General features: G+C 39.9%; 1 protein-coding gene across 1 annotated transcript in view; it reads left to right on the top strand.

Annotated features, from left to right (window-relative positions):
- Positions 1–20711, top strand: part of RAD51 (RAD51 recombinase) — a 29017-nt gene extending 8306 nt beyond the window's left edge. The window contains exons 3-10 of the mRNA XM_044231895.1: positions 214–351; positions 6084–6201; positions 8491–8582; positions 12272–12366; positions 18204–18317; positions 19069–19198; positions 19385–19506; positions 19933–20711. Of these exons, the coding sequence (XP_044087830.1) occupies positions 214–351; positions 6084–6201; positions 8491–8582; positions 12272–12366; positions 18204–18317; positions 19069–19198; positions 19385–19506; positions 19933–20056 (933 nt within the window). The 3' untranslated portion in view covers positions 20057–20711. The remainder of the gene's footprint in view (positions 1–213; positions 352–6083; positions 6202–8490; positions 8583–12271; positions 12367–18203; positions 18318–19068; positions 19199–19384; positions 19507–19932) is intronic.
- The last annotated feature ends 727 nt before the right edge of the window (positions 20712–21438 follow it).

Raw genomic sequence — 21438 nt, 5'->3', positions numbered from 1 at the left:
CGTACATGGGACTACTAGTTTAGAAGTATTGATTTTCAAAATGAAAGGGTTGGTAATTTGTTTTTAAACACCTCATGTGTATAGAATACTTTTCAAAGCTTTAGCATATAATATCACAGTTCTTCAAAACAGCTCTGAATTGGGCAGGGTAAATATCTACATTGGCTGAGAGAGCTGAAGCTTACACTTATCCATGGTTTTCTTCACTTGCAGCAATGTGGCATAAATGCCAATGATGTGAAGAAATTGGAAGAGGCTGGATTCCATACTGTGGAGGCTGTTGCCTATGCGCCAAAGAAGGAATTGATAAATATTAAAGGGATTAGTGAAGCCAAAGCTGACAAAATTCTGGTAAGTACTGCTTATGTGATGTAGGGGGAGGCATTAGTGGGAATAGCATGTACAGTGAAGGTGGCAGTGTTCCTTCTTCATCTCCCATTGTGTCATTGTGTTTCCCTTTCCAGAGGTGACTACACTAGTTAATTATGTTTATATGTGCCTCCTTGCATAAATTGGGATTTTCTCTCAAGGAAATTAGTTTCATGGGGTATGAGCCAAATTGACAAGTTTGCATTTCCGCCAGCAGTGCGTGATGATGTACCTTATCTTTCTAGAAATTATGATCTCATGCCTTAGAAATATATACATTAGTATGTAGCCACTAAAAAGAATTTCAAAGAATATTCATTGATATAGGAGAATGTTTCTGATATAAGAAACATAAGGATTCCTAATATCAGGAATGTTCCTGATATAAGAAAGCAGGGTAATAAGACACAAATACACACACACACACACACACACACACGGTTAATTTTTTTTTGTTTTTAAAAATGTGTGTATAGCACATACACAGGATAAATACACTAAAATATTTGTGGTGTTGTTTCTGAATGGTAAGAATGTGAGTGATTTTTACTTTTGCCTCAATTTTCTGAAGTTTCTTCATTTTGTATAATCAAGTTTTACTTTCAAATAGAAAAGCTGTTTTTATTTCTTATTAGCTAAATAATCATAGGCAAGATTCTTTAATAATGACAAGAGAATGTGATTTCAAATCATGTACTTAGTTTTTTTAACCTTAAAAACATAAAAGTGAGGGGCGCCTGGGTGGCTCATTGGGTTAAGCCGCTGCCTTCGGCTCAGGTCATGATCTCAGGGTCCTGGGATCGAGGCCCGCATCGGGCTCTCTGCTCAGCGGGGAACCTGCTTCCTCCTCTCTCTCTGCCTGCCTCTCTGCCTACTTGTGATCTCTCTCTGTCAAATAAATAAATAAAATCTTTTTTTTTTTTTAAGATTTTTATTTATTTATTTGACAGACAGAGATCACAAGTAGGCAGAGAGGCAGGCAGAGAAAGGGGAGGAAGCAGGCTCCCCGCTGAGCAGAGAGCCCGATGCGGGCCTCGATCCCAGGACCCTGAGATCATGACCTGAGCCGAAGGCAGCGGCTTAACCCACTGAGCCACCCAGGCGCCCGATTTATTTATTATTCTGAACACTGACCCTGATGCAGAGCTCAGTCTCACAACCTTGAGATTACAGCCTGAGCTTAAACCAAGATTTGGGTGCCTAACCAACTGTGCCACCCAGGTGCCTCTGAAGTTTTCATTTATTGTATTATTCAAATATGTTGTTGAAGTGATGACTTAATTGGAAATGACAGTTCTGAGCCCCTAATACCTCATCAAAAGAGTATGTGTGATACTAAGCCAGTAGGTGTCCCTAAAATCTATTGGTTTTCTTTCTGGGCATTAATATTTGTGTCAGAACAAATCCTGACAGGATCTTTGCTTATGCCTTGTCAGACCTTAGTTTTAGAAATCAAATCCGTATCTTGCTTTCATGAAAACACAAATAAAAACCTTTAATAAAGCAAAATGAGATGTGCAAAATGATACGGAGCTAGGTCTATTTTTCTGTCCTCTTTGATTTCAGACATTTTGTATTGTGAATTTCTAGTGGATAAAGGTGGATGATGTTATTTGCTTTTAAAGGTTAAAGAAGATTTCTTCAGTCACTGGCTATTCCTTCAATTCCCCAAAGTCTTTGAAATTGAGTTTTTTTTGTTGTTTTGTTTTTGTTTTTTTAAGATTTATTTATTTTAGGGGCACCTGGGTGGCTCAGTGAGTTAAGCCTCTGCCTTCAGCTCAGGTCATAATCTCAGGGTCCTTGGATCGAGCCCTGCATAGGGCTCTCTGCTCAGTGGAGAGCCTGCTTCCCCTTCTCTCTCTGCCTGCCTCTCTGCCTACTTGTGATTTCTCTCTCTCTGTCAAATAAATAAATAAATAAAATCTTTTAAAAAAATTTTTAAGAAAAGATTTATTTTAGAGAGCATGAATGGGAAGGGCAAAGGGAGAGGGAGAGAGAATCTGGAACAGACTCCATGCTGAGCATGGAGCCCCACGTGGGGTGTGATCTCATGACCCTGAGATCATAACCTGAGCCCAAACCAAGAGTTGCACACTCAACCAACCGCACTACCCAGATGCTACCGAAATTGAGATTTTCAACAAGAATATCCACTGTTACAGTGGAGAAAGGAAAATAAAGAAAATCATTTGTAGTAAGTACATCAAGGTGGTAGAAAAAGAAAGATTTTATGGACAGATTTGTTCAGAAGGTGACGTATTTATGTGATCTTCTCCACATTTTCAAAGTTTAATTGTAATTGGCTTTTGTTGAACCGTGTTCTCTTCGTGTACTGTAAGCACTGACAGATTCAGCACAGTTATTTTTTGTAATATTTTCCATTTTTTAAGATTTATTAGAGGGCTTGCATGCATACGTGTGTGTAGTGGGGAGAGGGGCATAGGGAGAAAGAATCCTAAGCAGACTCCATGCTGAGTGCAGAGCCCCAAACAGGCTCAATCTCATGACCCAGAGATCATGACCTGAGCCAAAATCGAGAGCTGTTCGCTTAACCTACTGAGCCACCCAGGTGCCCCATGATATTTTCCTTCTATTCACCATTCTTGTCTTGTGTCCAAGGTTTGGTAGTTCTTGGCTATTGAAAACTATACATTTAAGACTTCAGCTAGCAGAAATGAAAGTAACTCATTATGTAAGTGTGCGAATAGAAGTAAAGTTCTCCCAGATTAGGCAGTTGCATGGTTTTTACTTCACATTTCACTTTAGTTATAATATTTTGTTTCTGTAAGGGCTCATAGTCTAGAATTTAGGAGTTAAAATGACAAAAAGGGAAAGCAACTGCTATGTTTTTTTCTTAGCTTTTTGTTGCTAAATTTTTTTTAACTTACTGTAATGTTGAATTTTACAGCGAAAACTTATATACCCATTACCTAGACTCTACCATTAAATTTTAATATATTTGACTTACCACCTGTCTGTTGATGTCTCTATCCAGCAATCAGTCCATCTTGGATTTTTTTAATACTTTTCAAAGAAAATTGTAGATGTCAGTATATTCCCCCTAAATATTTTAGCACACATTAATTAAGGTTCGGTATTGGTTTATAGTATATTTTATCTTCTGGTTTTCGTTAATCTTCATTTTTCCTGTAGATTAGTAGAAGTTACAGGACGAGAGATTATAGAAAAAAGAAGGGAAGAAATTCTCTAAGACATAATAACAGAAGATTTGGCAGAGCTAAGGGGAAATCTTACATAGTAAGAATTCATGTAGGGACGCCTGGGTGGCGCAGTTGGTTAAACGACTGCCTCCGGCTCAGGGCGTGATCCTGGAGTCCCGGGATCGAGTCCCACATCAGGCTCCCAGCTCCATGGGGAGTCTGCTTCTCCCTCTGACCTTCTCCTCGCTCATGCTCTCTCTCACTGTCTCTCTCTCTCTCAAATAAATAAAATAAAATCTTAAAAAAAAAAAAAAAAAAAAAAAAAGAATTCATGGAGTATCAGAGACCCACACTTAGACACATAAGTGTGAAATTTCAGTATACCAGTCATAAAGAGAAGATTCTTAAAGAATTCAGAGGGAAAAAAGCAATTCTAAAGGAATAAAAAAAATCAGAAAGAGGTGCCTGGGTGGCTCAGTGGGTTGGAGCCTCTGCCTTTGGCTCAGATCACGACCATGCCTTTGGCTCCGTCGGGCTCTCTGCTCAGCAGGGAGCCTGCTTCCCTTCCTCTCTCTCTCTGCCTGCCTCTCTGCCTACTTGTGATCTCTGCCTGTCAAATAAATAAATAAATCTTTTTTTTTAAAAGAAAAAAGTAAAAAATCAGAAAGACTACTTTTTTTTCTTTTTTTTTTTTTTTTTTTTTTACGTAATCTCTGCACCCACTGTTGGGCTTGAACTCACAACCCTATGATCAAGACTTCTTTGCTCCACCAACTAAACCAGCCAGGTGCCTGGAAAGACCACATTTCTTAACAGAAATCTGACTGGTAGAAGCTAATAGAACAACGCCTTCAAAGTTATGAGGGAAAATAATTTTATTATTTTTTTAAGATTTTATTTGAGAGAGAGTATATGAGCGAGTGGAGGTGCAGAGGGACAAGAAGACTCCCCACCAAATGTGGAGCCCAACAGGGGCCCACTGAGCCACAAAGGTGCCCCTATTTTTTTTTTTTTTAAGATTTTATTTATGTATTTGACAGAGAGAAATCACAAGTAGGCATAGAGGCATGCAGGGGCTGGGGGAAGCAGGCTCCCTGCTGAGCAGAGAGCCCGATGCAGGGCTCCATTCTGCTTAGTTTGTATAGTATGCTTTTTTCTAGTATCTTTTATTTATTTACTTAAGAGAGAGCCTGTGAGCATGAGCATGAGGCGCAGAGGAAGAGGGAGAGAGAATCTCAGGCAGACTCCATCCTAGTACCCTGAGATCATGACCTGAGCTGAAACCAAGGGTTGCATGCTTAACCAGCTGTGCCACCCAGGCACCCCTAAATGCATTTATTTTAAATTTTGGAATTAATTGATAGAGTCATTATTGAAGACTTATCAGGGACTACAAAATGATATATAAGTGTTTTCAACCTTGACAGTGTAAAAGAAAAGGTACAGCTGACAGAGATAGGGACAGTAGACACGGAGGGACAAGAGATTGAAGGACAGATGTCTTCATTTAACAAAGGAGAAAGAAGGGGCACCTGGGTGGCTCAGTGGGTTAAGCCTCTACCTTCAGCCAGGTCATGATCTCAGGGTTGTGGGATCAAGCCCCATGGCTGGCTCTCTGCTCTGCAGTGAGTCTGCTTCTCCCTCTCTCTCTGCCCTTCCCAGCTCATGCTCTCTCAATCTCTCTCTCTCTCTCTCTCAAATAAATGTTTAAAAAACAAATAGTTTCTCAGGGTGCCTGGGTGGCTCAGTAGGTTAAAGCCTCTGCCTTCAGCTCAGGACATGATCCCAGGGTCCTGGGATCGAGCCCCACATCGGGCTCTCTGCTCTGCGGGGAGCCTGCTTTCTCCTCTCTCTGCCTGCTTGTGATTTCTGTCTGTCAAATAAATAAAATAAAATCTTTAAAAAAAAAAAAGTTTCTCTCCTTTTGCCCCTGTCGCCGTTCCCCCTCCAAAAATAAAAAAAAGTAGAAAAGTTAAGAGAGAGTCTGTGGTTGATGGAACAGGAAATGATAATTTAAATATTTTGTTAGACTTCATGCTGTATGTCACATTTGTCATAAGTCGGGCAAAGTACACATATGTGGGTCTATAATAGTTATTTATTTTTACTATGTAGATGTATTAGTTGAATTAACAATTAAAAAATTAATCTTCATGGAATCTCTGAATTAGCTTATTTTATCCTTTAGTTGCCAGAGAGATAAAATAATCCTAGAACTATTGGTATTTTGATCACTTTTTATTTATCATTATTTTTTAAAAAATTTTTATTTGTCAGATTACAAGCAGGGGGAGTGTCAGGCAGAGAGAGAAGCAGGTTCCCTGCTAAGCAAGGAGCCCAGTGTGGAACTTGATTCCAGGACCCTGGGATCATGACCTGAGTTGAAGGCAGACCCTTAACTGACTAAACTACCCAGGCATCCCCTTTTGATGACTTTTTAAAGAGAAAGCACTCTGGAAATTTTGTTAGAATTTATCTCTTCCCGCAGCGTGCCTGATTCTTGTTTTACTAATAATCATATTTTGTTGATTTGACATTTCTTATTTTTCCGAGACTGAGGCAGCTAAATTAGTTCCAATGGGTTTCACTACTGCAACTGAGTTCCACCAAAGGCGGTCAGAGATCATACAGATTACTACTGGCTCAAAAGAACTTGACAAACTACTTCAAGGTATAGTGATCCCTTATCCTTTGCTGTGAACTGCAGTTAGTAAAGTTCCAGGTCAGAGAACAAAACTAAAATATTTGGGTAGAATTTGTGTGTTAGATATCATTAAGAGATAAGAGAGGGAGGGGCGCCTGGCTGGCTCAGTGGGTTAAGCCGCTGCCTTCGGCTCAGGTCATGATCTCAGGGTCGTGGGATCGAGCCCCGCATCCGGCTCTCTGCTCAGCAGAGAGCCTGCTTCCTCCTCTCTCTCTCTCTCTGCCTGCCTCTCTGCCTGCTTGTGATCTCTGTCTGTCAAATAAATAAATAAAATCTTAAAAAAAAAAAAAAAAGGAGATAAGAGAGGGAGCCTGCTTCCCCCTCTCTCTCTGCCTGCCTCTCTGCCTACTTGTGATCTCTGTCTGTCAGATTAAAAAAAAGAGAGAGATAAGAGAACTATCCACATTGAAGTAAGACTGCTAGAGGGTGGGGCCTGACTTATAGTAAAATTATCTGCCAATGAAATAATTGAATTTCCATTTAATACTGCATTCAGAGAATAAGTTTCCTCTGCTTATTTTAACACAGGATTGAAAATCTGGTAACTAAAACACTCAATGTTTGAATACTGTGTTAGAGTATCAGTGCATGGTAGTGCACACTAAACTATTGGACTTTTATGGAAACATGTAAAGCTTTTGAACTTTTGAAAACATTGCTGTCCTAAATTACTGTGAGGTTAGATTTTTTTGTTGTTGCTTCCCCAAATATTTAATCATTCAAGTTTTCTTTTAGGGTGCAAAATAGTATGCATTCAGGAATAGTATGCAAATTACTATATATTCAGGAATATGTGCAAATTACTTAATATCACTATACCTCAGTTTTATTATCTTTATGGTGAGGATAAAAAGAGTTCCTACCTTATAGGTTATTGGAATTAAATGAAATGGTACATACATATGCATAGCACAATGCCAGGTACACAAGAAACGTTTAGTAAATTTTAGAGGATATCTCTATAATTTTTACATTTACTGCTTATTGACTTGTCGTGGTATAGTTCTTTATCTTGATTGTGGTGGTAGTTACATGAAGCTACAGATGCAATAAAATTGCATAAAACTATATACATATACACAAATGAAATGAATGCATTTTTTTTAAGATTTTATTTCTTTGACAGAGAGAACACAAGTAGGCAGAGAGACAGGTGGGTTTGGGGGGAAGCTGGCTCCCCACTGAGCATAGAGCCCCTTGCGGGGCTCGATCCCTGGACCCTGGGATCACGACCCAAGCGAAAGGCAGAGGTTTAACCCAATGAGCCATCCAGGCGCCCGTGTTTTTTTTCTTTAAGATTTTATTTATTTATTTGACAGATCACGAGTAGGCAGAGAGGCAGGCAGAGAGAGAGAGGAGGAAGCAGGCTCCCTGCCAAGCAGAGCGCCCGACGCAGGGCTCAATACCAGGACCCTGAGATGATGACCTGAGCCGTAGGCAGAGGCTTAACCCACTGAGCCACCCAGGCGCCCCAAAATGAATGCATTTATAACTAGAGAAATCTGAACGAACTCTGGGGGCTGTATCACTGACAGTTTTCTAATACTGATACTGTAAAAGTGTGTTAACACTGGGGGAGCCTGAGTGATGAATTCTTGGGACCAGGGCGCCCGCATGGCTCATTCATTAATCGTCTGCCTTTGGCTCAGGTCATGATCCTGGGGTGCTGGGATTGAATCTTGTATCAGGCTCCCTACTCTGTGGGGATTCTTCTTCCCACTCGCCCACGACGAGCTGCTTCCCTTGCTTGTGCTTGTTCTCTCTTTCTCTCTGTCAAATAAATAAGATCTTTATTTTTTTTTTAAGATTTAATTTAATTATGTCCCAGAGAGAGAGGGAGGAGAGCAAGCACAAGCGCGGGGAACAGCAGGCAAAGGGAGAAGCCTCCCCACTGAGCAAGGAACCTGACTTGGGACTTGATACCAGAGTCCTGGGATCAAGCACCACATGGGGCTCCCACTTAGCGGGAAGCCTCCTTCTCCCTCTCCTACTCCCCCTGCTTGTGTTCCCTCTCTCACTGTGTCTCTCTCTGTCAAATAATTAAAATCTTAAAAAAAAAATTCATGGAACTTTCCTGTACCTTTCTTTGTGATTTTCTGTAAATCTAGAATTATTTCAAAATAAAAATATTGCTTGTTGAAAATTGAATTTATAAATTATTTATACATCTTTCTGATGAGTTCCAAGGACACTTCTACAGTTATTCTTTCTAAACATTTGTATTGTGCTAAGAGGTGTTTCCTATTGCTCTTTTAGGAGGAATTGAAACCGGATCCATCACAGAGATGTTTGGAGAATTCCGAACTGGGAAGACTCAAATCTGTCATACATTGGCTGTAACATGCCAGGTGAGATTTTGGGCTCTAACCAAAGCTGCAAAAAAAATTAGTTGATTGCTATTTGCAAGCATCTTTTGGGATGGACATTAAAAGGGCACTTTATCCCTAAGACCCGTAGACCCCTACTACACAATTCTTTCATGTTCTAGAAACTTTCACATCATTGTTTTCAGATGATTTCATCATTGTTTCAGATGTTTTCTTATCCTCCACTATGCCTCCCCTGGCTTTACCTGCCCTCTTCACTACTCTAGATCTTATGATTCACCATTAAAGTCATTCCTCAGATACATATTCCCCACCTAAAGAGATGTCAGTCTTAGATGAACCCTTCTTAGAATCTTCTTTGAGAACCTTTTTTTTTTTTTTAAAGATTTCATTTATTTATTTGAGAGAGAGAAAAAGGAAGCAAAAGAGAGCATGTGTGGAGGGGAGAAGCAGACTCCCTTCTAAGCATGGAGGCCAATGCCAGACTGGATCCAAGGACTCCGGGATCATGACCTGAGCTGAAGGCAGACACTTAACCAATTGAGCTGCCCAGGTGCCCCATGAGACCTGTCTTCTTAGTCCCTGTTCCTTAATAACTGAATCGTACTGGAGAAAAATCATACTATAAAGCTGATTATCTTCACTTTAAATTCAAAATGACAGACATTAGACTAACATTCATACTGCTTGGAAGACCTACTAAATTTGTTTAGGCATTCTTTTTCCCATTCAGTAAGAATTCTCATGCTTTGTTCTTTCCTCTCAAACCTTCATGTTCCTCTTCAACCCTCACTCAGCCAGTGACCAACCTATTCTTCACATCAGATTTATGAATCCACCTACATTTATACCCATTTTTTTCATATCTTGGGCTATAACAGAAAAGTGTCTCTTTTCAAAACCCCATCCTATCAGTGTGATCTGGTTACCATCTTTGGCCACCTTCTCAGGGACTCTACTCCTCCTCTATTTTGCTTTACCTCTGTATTAAGTGTCTCTTCCAAATCTTTTTTTTATTTGTAGTCTCATTCATGGGAGGATTTGGAAATAGACACAGTGAATTAATTCCTAAAATCATGTTTTATTGAAATAATAGATATAGGGGATGCCTGGGTGGCTCAGTTGGTTAAGCTTCCAACTCTTGATTTCAGTTCAGATCATGATGTCAGGGTCATGAGATCAAGCCCCGTGCTGGACGTGAAGCCTGCTTGAGACTTACTCTCTCTCCCTCTATTCCCCACCACCCGGGGATGCCTGGGTGGCTCAGATGGTTAAGTGCCTGCCTTTGACTCAGGTCATGATATCCAGGTCCTGGGATTGGATCCCAAGAGTCTCATATCAGGCTCCCAGCTCAGTGGGGAGTCTGCTCCTTCCTTTCCCTACCTCTCCCCCTGCTTATGCTTTCTCTGCCTCTCTCAGTCTCAAATGAATAAATAAAATCTTTTTAAAGAGAGAGAGGATGCTAATTCATTAATAACAGAAAGGATTACATTTCACCAGCCTAAGAGCTAGAACTAGAAGTGTAGAAAGGATGTTAGATTACTGCTTAAATCTAAACATAATCTGCTCTCATTTATTCAGATTTTCTTAATGAAGTGAAACTCTATTACATTAGATCTCTGTCTAATAAGTTACATAAAGTTGAGAGCCACAGTTAGATCACAGAAACGAACAGGCGGTGTTTCTTTAAAGTACTAGACTAATTTTAAAATTCTGAGAAGACATTTTATCATAAATTCCAGTTTTAAATGCATATACCCTTTGACAAAATGTGGCTTACACAATTGTTCACAGATAGTCAAGGATAAATGTACAAAGAATTTACACAATAGCATTATAAAATGGTGAAAGTTCAAAACAACGTACATCATTGTAAAATAGGAAGAAGAGTTAAATTATGGTACTAAGCAGTTATTAAAAATAGTTAACTTGGGGCACCTGGGTGGCTCAGTGTGTGGAACCTCTGCCTTGGCTCGGTTCATGATCCCGGGGTCCTGGGATCGAGCCCCACATCAGGCCCTGTGCTCGGCGGGGAGCCTGCTTCCCCCACTCTCTCTGCCTGTCTCTCTGCCTACTCGTGATCTCTGTCTGCCAAACAAATAAATACAAAATCTTTAAAAAAAAAAAAGAAAAAACTAACTTGGTTGGTTGTGGTGTCCCAGTCCAGTAATATGAGATGACTGCAGTGGCACTAGAGGGCAAGATGGAGGAGACATAATGGGCAGAGTATGCAGTCCACCACCTTGAAGTTGGCTCAATAACACACTGGGACCTTGTCCACTTTTCTGTCAGTCCTCATACCTATACCCAGTCACCTATGATCTCCCTTCACCCATAGAGGTCTTTGTAGCTGGAAAAGAGCCTGCTTCCTTCTCTCTCTGCCTGCCTCTCTGCCTACTTCTCATCTCTGTCTGTCAAATAAATAAATAAATCTTTAAAAAAAAAAAAAAAAGAAAGAAAGAGAAAATTTGATGTTTCTTGGCCCTTAGTATAAAATGTCCTAAAGGATTTTCCTCAGAATTTAAAGGTGAATTATGACTCCAAAGTAGATTGCTAGGGTGGAAACTACCCTTTGGCATCATTCACATAAAATTTGTAGAACTTAAAGTTGTCTGACATGGGATGGGTAGCCTAAAAACCAAGATTTCCCTAAGTAGCTCATAAGATAATTTTGATGGCATTCCTCCCTTTTCTTTTTCTTTTTTTTTTTTTAACTATATTTTCCTTTTCCTCCTTTTGTTTAATTTTAACATCTGTAGGTACTATTGGAATAAACACCCTTATTTTTTCTTCTCTCTCAGCCATACTTTAAACTTACTAAGAATGTCCCTGGGGCATGGCCAAACCTTGTTAGGAACCTGCAGAAGCAAATCTGCTTAATAAAGTGAAGTGTAAATGTGGCTTGAATGTGATAAAATTAATTGAGTATTGGATCACTGTCTCTAACTTATTAAAGCTAAGATAGTAAATGAACTTTCAAATATCTATACTCTTTTTTTTTTTAAGATTTATTTATTTGACAGAGAGAGATCACAAGTAGGTAGAGAGGCAGGCAGAGAGAAAGGAAGGGAAGCAGGCTCCCTGCTGAGCAGAGAGCCCGATGCGGGACTCGATCCCAGGACCCTGAGATCATGACCTGAGCCGAAGGCAGCGGCTTAACCCACTGAGCCACCCAGGCGCCCTCAAATATCTATACTCTTGGGAAAGAATTGTTCAATCTTGTGTTGGTATACAGTCATAGAATTTTATCACTTAGTTTGGACTGTATTTCCAAGCAGTCCAACTCTGGTAAGAGTATGGCATTGCATGCTGAGGAATACCAGGAGTTTCGTATCTACTGCTAGCTCTATTTCTATCGGAAGGGAGCACCTCCTGGGGCACCTGGGAGGCTCAGGGTTAGGCCTCTGCCTTCAGCTCAGGTCATGATCTCAGGGTCCTGGGATCGAGCCCCACATCAGGCTCTCTGCTCAGCGGGGAGCTTGCTTCTCCCGCTCCCCCTACCTCCTTCTCTACCTACTTGTGATCTCTCTCTCTCTCTCTGTCAGATTAAAAAAAAAAATCTTAATGATGAAGGGAATGCCTCCTATCTACTCCTGATTGACTCTTTAAATTTTTTTTCCCTTTGCTTTATTGGGGGTGGGTGGGGAAGTTGATCAGTTGTATTAGAAGTACAGTGTTCATTTGTACACTGTTCTTTTTGTTCTGTCCAGCTTCCCATTGACCGAGGTGGAGGAGAAGGAAAGGCCATGTACATTGACACTGAGGGTACCTTCAGGCCAGAACGGCTGCTAGCAGTGGCTGAGAGGTAGGTTACTGAATTAGATGAGAGAAATCTTTTTTTTTTTTTTTTTTTTTTTTTTTAAATTTTATTTGAGAGAGAGCATGAGCTGGGGGAAGGAGAAGTACACTCTCCACTGAGCAGGGAGCAAGATGCAGGGCTTGATCCCAGAAGCCTGGGATCATGACCTGATCAAAGGCAGACACTTAACCAACTGAGCCACCCAGGCACCCCAGGTGAGAGAAATCTGGCACCACCTGTCACTGTAGTGATTGCCAGGGTTAGTGTGTCTGAAGAGTTTTTCTTTTCTTACTGGTCTATATCCCAAAGTTATATGTGTAGATCAGAAGAATGACCTTCCTTAGAAAAAAGCACTCTTCTTAAATCTATGAGTTATTGTCAGACTGGATAAAAAATTACACCCAGCTATGTGCTGTTTTCTAGAGAAACACTATAGATTCAGAGACACAAATAGGTTGAATGAAAAAGGATGAGAAAAGATATTGCATCCAAACAATAACCATAAGAGAATTGGCTGTACAGACACTATAGGCTTTAAGACAAAATAAATACTAGAGACAGAGAGGACCATTTTATAATTGAAAAGTCAGTTCATTGGGAAAATAGAACAATTATAAACATACCTTAATAACAGGCCCCAAAATATGTTATACAAAAACTGACATAATTGGAAGGCAAAATAAGCAATTTAACCATAACAGCTGGGGACCATTATCTCAGTTCAAAAAACATATAGGTACTGTACGTAATGGTGGAAGTCTGAATGCATTCTCCTTAAGACTGGAAACAAGGATGTCCACTCTGATCATTTACATTCCATTGAAGGTGGAAAATACTGAATGTATTGGAGGTCCTAGTCAATGCAGTCAGCTAGGAAAATGAAATAAAAGGCATCCAGATTGGAATGGAATATGTAGAACTATCGTTATTCACTGATGAAATGATCCTTTATGTAGAAAATTCTAAGGAATCCACATACACACAAAACTACTAGAACTACATTATTTCAGCAAGGTTGTATTCTCACTATGCAGAAATCCATTGTTTCCATAGAAGCAATGAACAATTTAAAAATTAAGAAAACAGGGCGCCTGGGTGGCTCAGTGGGTTAAAGCCTCTGCCTTCGGCTCAGGTCATGATCCCAGGGTCCTGGGATCGAGCCCCACATCAGGCTCTCTGCTCAACAGGGAGCCTGCTTCCTCCTCTCTCTCTGCCTGCCTCTCTGCCTCCTTGTGATTTCTGTCTGTCAAATAAATAAATAAAATCTTAAAAAAAAAAAATTAAGAAAACAATTTTGTCATTTACAATAGCACTGAATTCCCTCCCCAAATAATCAAAAATCAAAATAGGAATAAATTTAACAGGAAAGTACAAAACGTTGCTGAAAGAAATTGAAGATCTACATAATTAGAGAAACACTCCATACTCATGGATTGGAAGACTTTAATTATTATTAAAGTCATAATTTTACCTCAAACTGATATAGATATTCAGCACAATCCCTACTATAATTTCAGGAAGCATTTAGGCAGACAGAAACCAACAAGCTGATTATAAAATTTCTGTGGAAATGTCTAGAACCCAGAATAGCCAAAACATGCTGAGGTAGCAGGGAGAACAAAATTGGAGGTCTTGGTCTTCTTCATCTTAAAACTCACTTAAAGCAACAATAATTAAGACACTGTGGTGCTGGAATGGGACAGACATGTGGATTAGTGGAACAGAATTGAGAATTGAGACATAAGCTCTTTCATTTATAGTCACTTGATTTTTTACAAAGATGTCAAGGCAATTTAATGGTTCCTCAGTCTTTGTCTTTCAATAAATGGTGCTAATGTAGCTGGATAGCAGCATGTAAAAAGATAAATTTAGACCCTTATGCTATACATAAAATTAACAAAAATGGATAACAGTGTGGTGAATCCTCAAAAAATTAAACCTAGAATTATAGTATAATTCAACAATTCCACTTTTAAGTATACAAAGAATTGATATGGGGACTCAGATACTTGTACACCAGTGTTCCTGGCAGCACTAGTTACAATAGTCAAAAGGTGGAAACACCCGGCTTATTCATCATTAGATGAATGGATAAACAAAATGTCATAAAAATATAAAATGGAGAGGCGCCTGGGTGGCTCAGTGGGTTAAAGCCTCTGCCTTCAGCTCAGGTCATGATCTCAGGGTCTTTGGATTGAGCCCTGCATCGGGCTCTCTGCTCAGCGGGGAGCCTGCTTCTTCCTCTCTCTCTGCCTGCCTCTCTGCCTGCTTGTGATCTCTGTCTGTAAAATAGATAGGTAAAATCTTTTAAAAAATAAAATTAAAAATATATATATATATAATGGAATATTACTCAGTGTTTAAAAGGAAGGAAATTCTCTCATATGCTACAACATGGATGAATTTTAAAAACAAGCTAAGTGAAATAAGCCAGTTACAAAAGACAAAAATTGTAATGATTCTTCTTAAACAAGGTACTTAAGTGGTCAGTTCATAAAGATGGAGAGTAGAACAGTGATCGTCAGGGTCAGGGAGTGAGGAGAGTTGGGAGTTACTATTTGGGGGATACAGAGTTTCTACTTCGGATGATAAAAAGTTGTGGACATGGATGGTGGTGATGGTTGCACAGCATGAGAATGTACTTACTGCTTCCGGACTATACTTTTTTTTTTTTTTTTTTTTAAGATTATTTATTTATTTATTTGACAGACAGAGTTCACAAGTGGGCAGAGGAGGAAGAAGAGGAGGAAGCAGGCTCCCTGCCGAGCAGAGAGCCCGATATGGGGCTCGATCCCAGGACCCTGGGATCATGACCTGAGCCAAAGGCAGAGGCTTTAACCCACTGAGCCACCCAGGCACCCCTAGGACTATACATTTTTAAAAAGGTTAAAATAGTCAATTGTAGGGCGCCTGGGTGGCTCAGTGGGTTAAGCCGCTGCCTTCGGCTCAGGTCATGATCTCAGGGTCCTGGGATCGAGTCCCGCGTCGGGCTCTCTGCTCGGCAGGGAGCCTGCTTCCTCCTCTCTCTCTCTGCCTGCCTCTCTGCTTACTTGTGATCTGTCTCTGTCAAATAAATAAATAAAATCTTTAAAAAAAAAATAGTCAATTGTATGTCATGTATATTTATTATTATTTTAAAAATCATGGTCGTAAATGTAAGAATAAAACTATAAAACTTACAGGAAAAAAAAGGGCAGGAGAAAATATTTGTTGAGCTTGAGGTAGGCAGGTTTCTTAGATATAACACCAAAAAGCATCCATGAAAGAAAACATTGATAATAGTTTTCACTTCATCAAAATTTAGAAGTTCTGTGCTTCAAAGGACATTATTAAGAAAGTGAAAAGACAACCCAAAGGATGTGAGAAAATATTTGCAAATCGTATTTCTGAAGGGTTTAGTATCCAGAGTTACAAAGTCCTCTTAATCCAGCAATAGAGAGACAGCCCAATTAAAAAATGAGCAAAGGATTTGTACAGCTCTTTCTCCAAAGAAGATAAATGGCCTAGAAACACATGAAAAGATGTTCAACATCATTAGTCAAGGGGAAAAACAAAACCACAGTGAGATACCACCATTAGGATGGCTGTAACAAAATAGGCAGTAACAAGTATTAGGATATAGAGAAACTGGAACCCTAATACCTTGCTAGTAAGAATGTAAAATGGTGGAGCCACTATGGAAAACAGTGTGGTAGTTAACTATAAAATTACCACATAACAGAGCAGTTTCGCTCTGGTTATGTGCCCAAGAGGTAAGAAAACGTGCCCACATAGAGACTTGTTTGTAGATGTTATAATATTGTTATAATAGCCCCAAACTGGAAATAACCCAGTTGTACATCAACTGATGGATGAATAAACAAAATCTGATTTATGCATACAGTGGAGTACTATTAAACAGTGAAATGGAATGATGTACCCATGCATGTCATCCATAGATGAGCCTCAGAAGACACACTAAATAGAACCTAGACACAGAAGACCGTGTATTTTATGATTTCATTTATAAGAAATTCCCAGAAGGAGAAAATCTGTAGAGCAATGGATCAGAGGTTGCCTGGAGCAGGAAGTAGGAATAACTACAGATAGACTTGAGAGATCTTTTAGGGATGATGGAAATGTTTTAAAATTGGATTGTGAAGGGTGTCTGGGTGGCTCAGTGGGTTAAAGCCTCTGCCTTTGGCTCAGGTCATGATCACAGGGTCCGGGGATCAAGCCCCACATCCGGCTCTCTGCTCAGCAGGGAGCCTGCTTCCTCCTCTCTTTCTCTGCTTGCCTCTCTGCCTACTTGTGATCTCTGTCTGTCAAATAAATAAATCTTGGGGGAAAAAATTGGATTGTGATGAAGATTGTACAACTCTGCAGATTTTATTACTAAAAAGTCATTCAGAGATGCCTGGGTGGCTCAGTCGGTTAAGCTTCTTCATTCAGCTCAGGTCATGATTGCAGCATCCTGGAACTGAGTTCCACTGCCCAGGCTCTCTGCTCAGCAGGGAGCCTGCTTCCCTCTCTCTCTCTCTGCCTGCCTCTCTGCCTACTTGTGATCTCTCTCTGTCAAATAAATAAATAACATCTTTAAAAAAAAAAAAAGAATGGGATCTCCTGATACTGAGGGCTAGCGTATTACAGTGTTCTATCCAAGTGCTAGGATAGAATATTTCTTTGTGATTCTATGCTTTCTGGGAGGAAAAACCAGAGGAAAGCTATTAGCTAAGGCTAAATCCCAGAAGAATAGGTTTAATGCAGTGTATGCTTTTGTAAAGATCAGAGTCTCCATATATAATAGACTTGCTTCTGTAAAAGACTGATGGAATCATAAACATTGAGACTTAGGGTTCCCAAAGAATGCCTTGATTTTGCTTAAACAGATTCTTTTTTGAACTATAATGTAAAGGAGTTGGTGTACTTTTGGACTATAATGATTTTAGGTTAACATTAATATAAAAATTTAAATTATAAAGTGGTATGATTGTCTTCTTGTTTGGGTTGCGGATAAAAGCTGTATTCAGTATCATTAACTCAGAATTTAGGTATTAAAAAAAGTGCTAGGTAAGAGAGGCCTAGTCTTTTTCCCTCAAGGAATTTGTAGTTTAAAAAAAATTTATTTATTTATTTGACAGAGAGAAATCACAAGTAGGCAGAATAGGGGGAAACAGGCTCCCTGCTGAGCAGAGAGCCCAAGGGGGGGCTCGATCTCAGGACTCTGGGATCATGACCCAAGCTGAAGGCAGAGGCTTAACCCACTGAGCCACCCAGGTGCCCCTTGAGTGGTTGTTTAGAAGCTTTTATTCCTAGGGGTGCCTGGGTGGTTCATGTGGTGAAGCATCTGACTCTTGGTTTCAGCTCACGTCATAATCTCAGGGTCGTGAGACTGAATGCCACATCTGGCTCTGTGCTGGTTACAGGGCCTGCTATAGATTCTCTCCCTCTGCCCCCAACCCCTACTCTCTCCCTCTCTTAAAAAAAAAAAAAGAAGAAAAAGGTTTTATTCCTCTATAACATTAATTTATATGAATTTAATTGATCTTTGTTATTTTTGTTTCAGTTCCAAACTGTTGTCATGTTTTATTGGTTTTTCCAGGAGAGTACTTGGAACATGATTTGGAAATTCGTTTTGGCTCAGGAGTCCTGAGAGACTAAATTTGATTTATCCTGAAGTCCTGTCAATCTACCCCAAAGGAGTGACTCCAGTCATCTCTCTCTAGTTTGCCTGGATTTCTAATAGAAAGGGAATTAATATTCTTTAACCTTAACACTTCTTACCTAATCAGGCAATCTCTTTACTATTAATTTCCAATCTAAGTTTTCTTTGCAGTCTAAAAACGTTCTCTGTTTTCTTCTAGATATGGTCTCTCTGGCAGTGATGTCCTGGATAATGTAGCATATGCTCGAGGGTTCAACACAGACCACCAGACTCAGCTCCTTTATCAAGCATCGGCCATGATGGTAGAATCTAGGTATGTGCTCAGTAGAAGACACAGAGTATGGCCCAGACCCATTACCCTGAATCTTATATAGGCTATTTGGCCAAATTGATAGTAACTTGAATTAGAAATGGGGAGATTTAAGTTTTAGTTCTAGTTTGACACTGTTGCATTGTGGTTCAGGTCAAATCATTGTTAAGAAATGAAGCCATAATTCATTTGAACTTATTGGGAACTTGTTATGTAGTGCCTCAGACAAGAATGTTGTAAAAATCGTTTTTTGTTTTTTTTAATAGATATATTTTTTAAAGATTTATTTATTTGAGAGAGACAGCATGAGAAGTGGGAGGGTCAGAGGGAGAAAAAGACTCCCTGCTGAGCAGGGAGCCCGCTGCGGGACTCGATCCCAGGACTCCAGGATCATGACCTGAGCCGAAGGCAGTCACTTAACCAACTGAGCCACCCAGGCATCCCTGTAAAAATTGTTTTAATAAAACATTTATAGGGGTGCCTGGGTGGCTCAGTGGGTTAAAGCCTCTGCCAGGGTCTTGGGGTCAAGCCCCGAATTGGGTTCTCTGCTCAGCAGGGAAGCCTGCTTCCCCCCTCTCTCTGCCTGCCTCTCTGCCTACTTGTGATCTGTCACATAAATAAAAATCTTTTTTAAATAAATAATAAAACATTTATATATGAGTATAACTGAATATGAAAGTTTACGGTAGTGAGGAAGGAAGCATAATCTGACACAGGCTCGAAATAAGCTTCATAGAGTCCTTATTCCCTGTAGGTATGCGCTGCTCATTGTAGACAGTGCCACTGCCCTGTACAGAACGGACTATTCAGGTCGAGGGGAGCTTTCAGCCAGGCAGATGCACTTGGCCAGGTTTCTGCGAATGCTTCTGCGACTTGCTGATGAGGTAAGGTGTATCGGGATAGAGAATGTCTAATTTTCAGGGGCCTCACTGGGAGGCCAGAACATCAGGGCCTGGTTTCACAGATAGGAAGAGGTGTATTAATCATTCGTTACTTTGTGGGGGAAGGGGTGGCAGCAGTAAGGTCCTTTGAATGACCACAAAAAATGACATTTATCCTTTCTCCATCAGTTTGGTGTGGCAGTGGTAATCACCAACCAGGTGGTAGCCCAAGTGGATGGAGCAGCCATGTTTGCTGCAGATCCTAAAAAACCTATTGGAGGAAATATCATTGCTCATGCTTCAACAACCAGGTAAAGTGAACGGATAGGTGACTTTGTCTTAGAATGTCATTTTAACTGAGGTAGACATGAAGATCTGAATTTCCATTTAAATCCAGTCAATGCTACCACAGGAGTCATTGTTAAACGTTGTCTTGCTCTAATTAGTGTATATGTTTGCTTTCAGTTTATAAAAGGATTAAAAGCCCTCAAATACGCAAGACTGAATATGAACGATATGCCTCTCCCTCATTATAAGAAAGTAATTGTTTCAATATGAAAAATCCACTAAAGTTGGGAGCAGGGTAGGAGTGGATTCCTCCAAGTTGGAAATGCCCCTAAGGAATACAGAAAGATTCCCCAAAGTCCTAGAAAGTATATAGGTCTGAAAAAAATTTAGAGCTACTATAAATAAGACAAAGATTTTTAAACTGTAACTTTGTTGGTTTTTTTGGTCAGACTGTATCTGAGGAAAGGAAGAGGGGAAACCAGAATCTGCAAAATCTACGACTCTCCCTGTCTTCCTGAAGCTGAAGCTATGTTTGCCATCAATGCAGATGGAGTGGGAGATGCCAAAGACTGAAACATTGAGGTTTTTCCTGTGACAAACCTTAAGTGCTATAGCGTAATGGAGAGGACTGCTCCCTGGGGGTTCTTCATAGGCCTCTTCCTGTTGTGACTGCCAGAAAAGGGCTTCTGGAAAAACAGCTATTGTATCAGCTTTTCTGATGGTGTAAACAGGAGACAAGGTCAGTAGTCACAAGCTGATCTGAAATGTTTATTCCGTCTGGAGTGTATTAATTTCTTTGTGAATTATTTCAAGGGCAGTAAAGGAATACTTTTGACATAGTGCCTTGGGGTTGACTGAGTAATGGTTGTCTACTGGACAATCGTTAGTTTTCTTGCAGACATAAGCTGGGGAGACTGGATTCTTCTCTCACTGTTCGAATAATGTTGAAATGCCTGTGTGGCAAAGAAAGTGGTTCTTTTCTGCCGATAAAACTCTTGTCAGTCAGAAACAGGTTGTTAAGTTAGTTTGCCTGAATTATCTTATGTAAGAATTTTTTAGTTAAGGGCTACGGGGCAGGCCTACTGGAACACCAGCCATCCAACTATCTCCTTGCTTGCGTTTTTAATTGCCAAGAGTAACTCAAGATAATTTTGGAATCTTAAGCATTTAGGGGCTCTTTAAGTAGATTTAGTGTGGAGCTGCTAATAAAGTAGTTATCTGTGCTGTTTACAGGAGTTGTTCTTGTATAAGCTGAATATTTCAAGATAGGACCTTCAAAATAACTTTGGGCACTGAGTGATCAGTTTCTATTGCTTTAAAATTGAAAATTTTAAAGGGAAGTCCTATATTCAGTTGATAATTATCCTTCAGGCTAATAGAGATTATTATAAGATGAATATCCCATGACTTTCCAGTGGCCTTTGAGTTATGTTGTAGAGCCCTGATATTTTCCGGATTATTCTACTTTAGGGATTTGAGATCGTCCTCCTCTTCTCTTTCAGACTTATACTCAGGATGGCTTTTAACCAGCTCTTTGAATTTCAGAGGGCCTGGCAGCTAGTACTGGGAGGAAAGGCACAGAAAATCTCTGCTGTTGCTGTGTTGATCCTACTGTATTTAGGGAGATAGGAAGACCGTCAATTTAATGCAGCTTTGTTTAAAGAATGGAGTACCTCTCCAGTCTTTTCTTTCATTTCTATACCACATAACAAACCTGGGATGGTAGAGTAAGCCAGGGTGACAGAATCTGGAATGGAAGCTTGGTTCTTATATAAAAGCATGTCAGTCCTATAAACTTACCTCAATTATTCTTGTAGGTGAGTTATCAGGTGAGATTATGCTTTGTGCTGTTGGCCCTAAGAGTAAAATAGTTGGAATAGGCCTTGTTAGGCTAAAAGAAGCTCTCTGTGTTGTACATAACTAAAATTTCCATTGAAAATAGCTTTAACCCAAGA

The sequence above is a fragment of the Neovison vison genome, chromosome 13 (assembly GCF_020171115.1).
Source record: "Neovison vison isolate M4711 chromosome 13, ASM_NN_V1, whole genome shotgun sequence".
NCBI lineage: Eukaryota > Metazoa > Chordata > Mammalia > Carnivora > Mustelidae > Neogale > Neogale vison.
The sequence above is the reverse complement of the archived record's forward strand: the minus strand, read 5'-3'. Positions and strand labels throughout refer to the sequence as shown.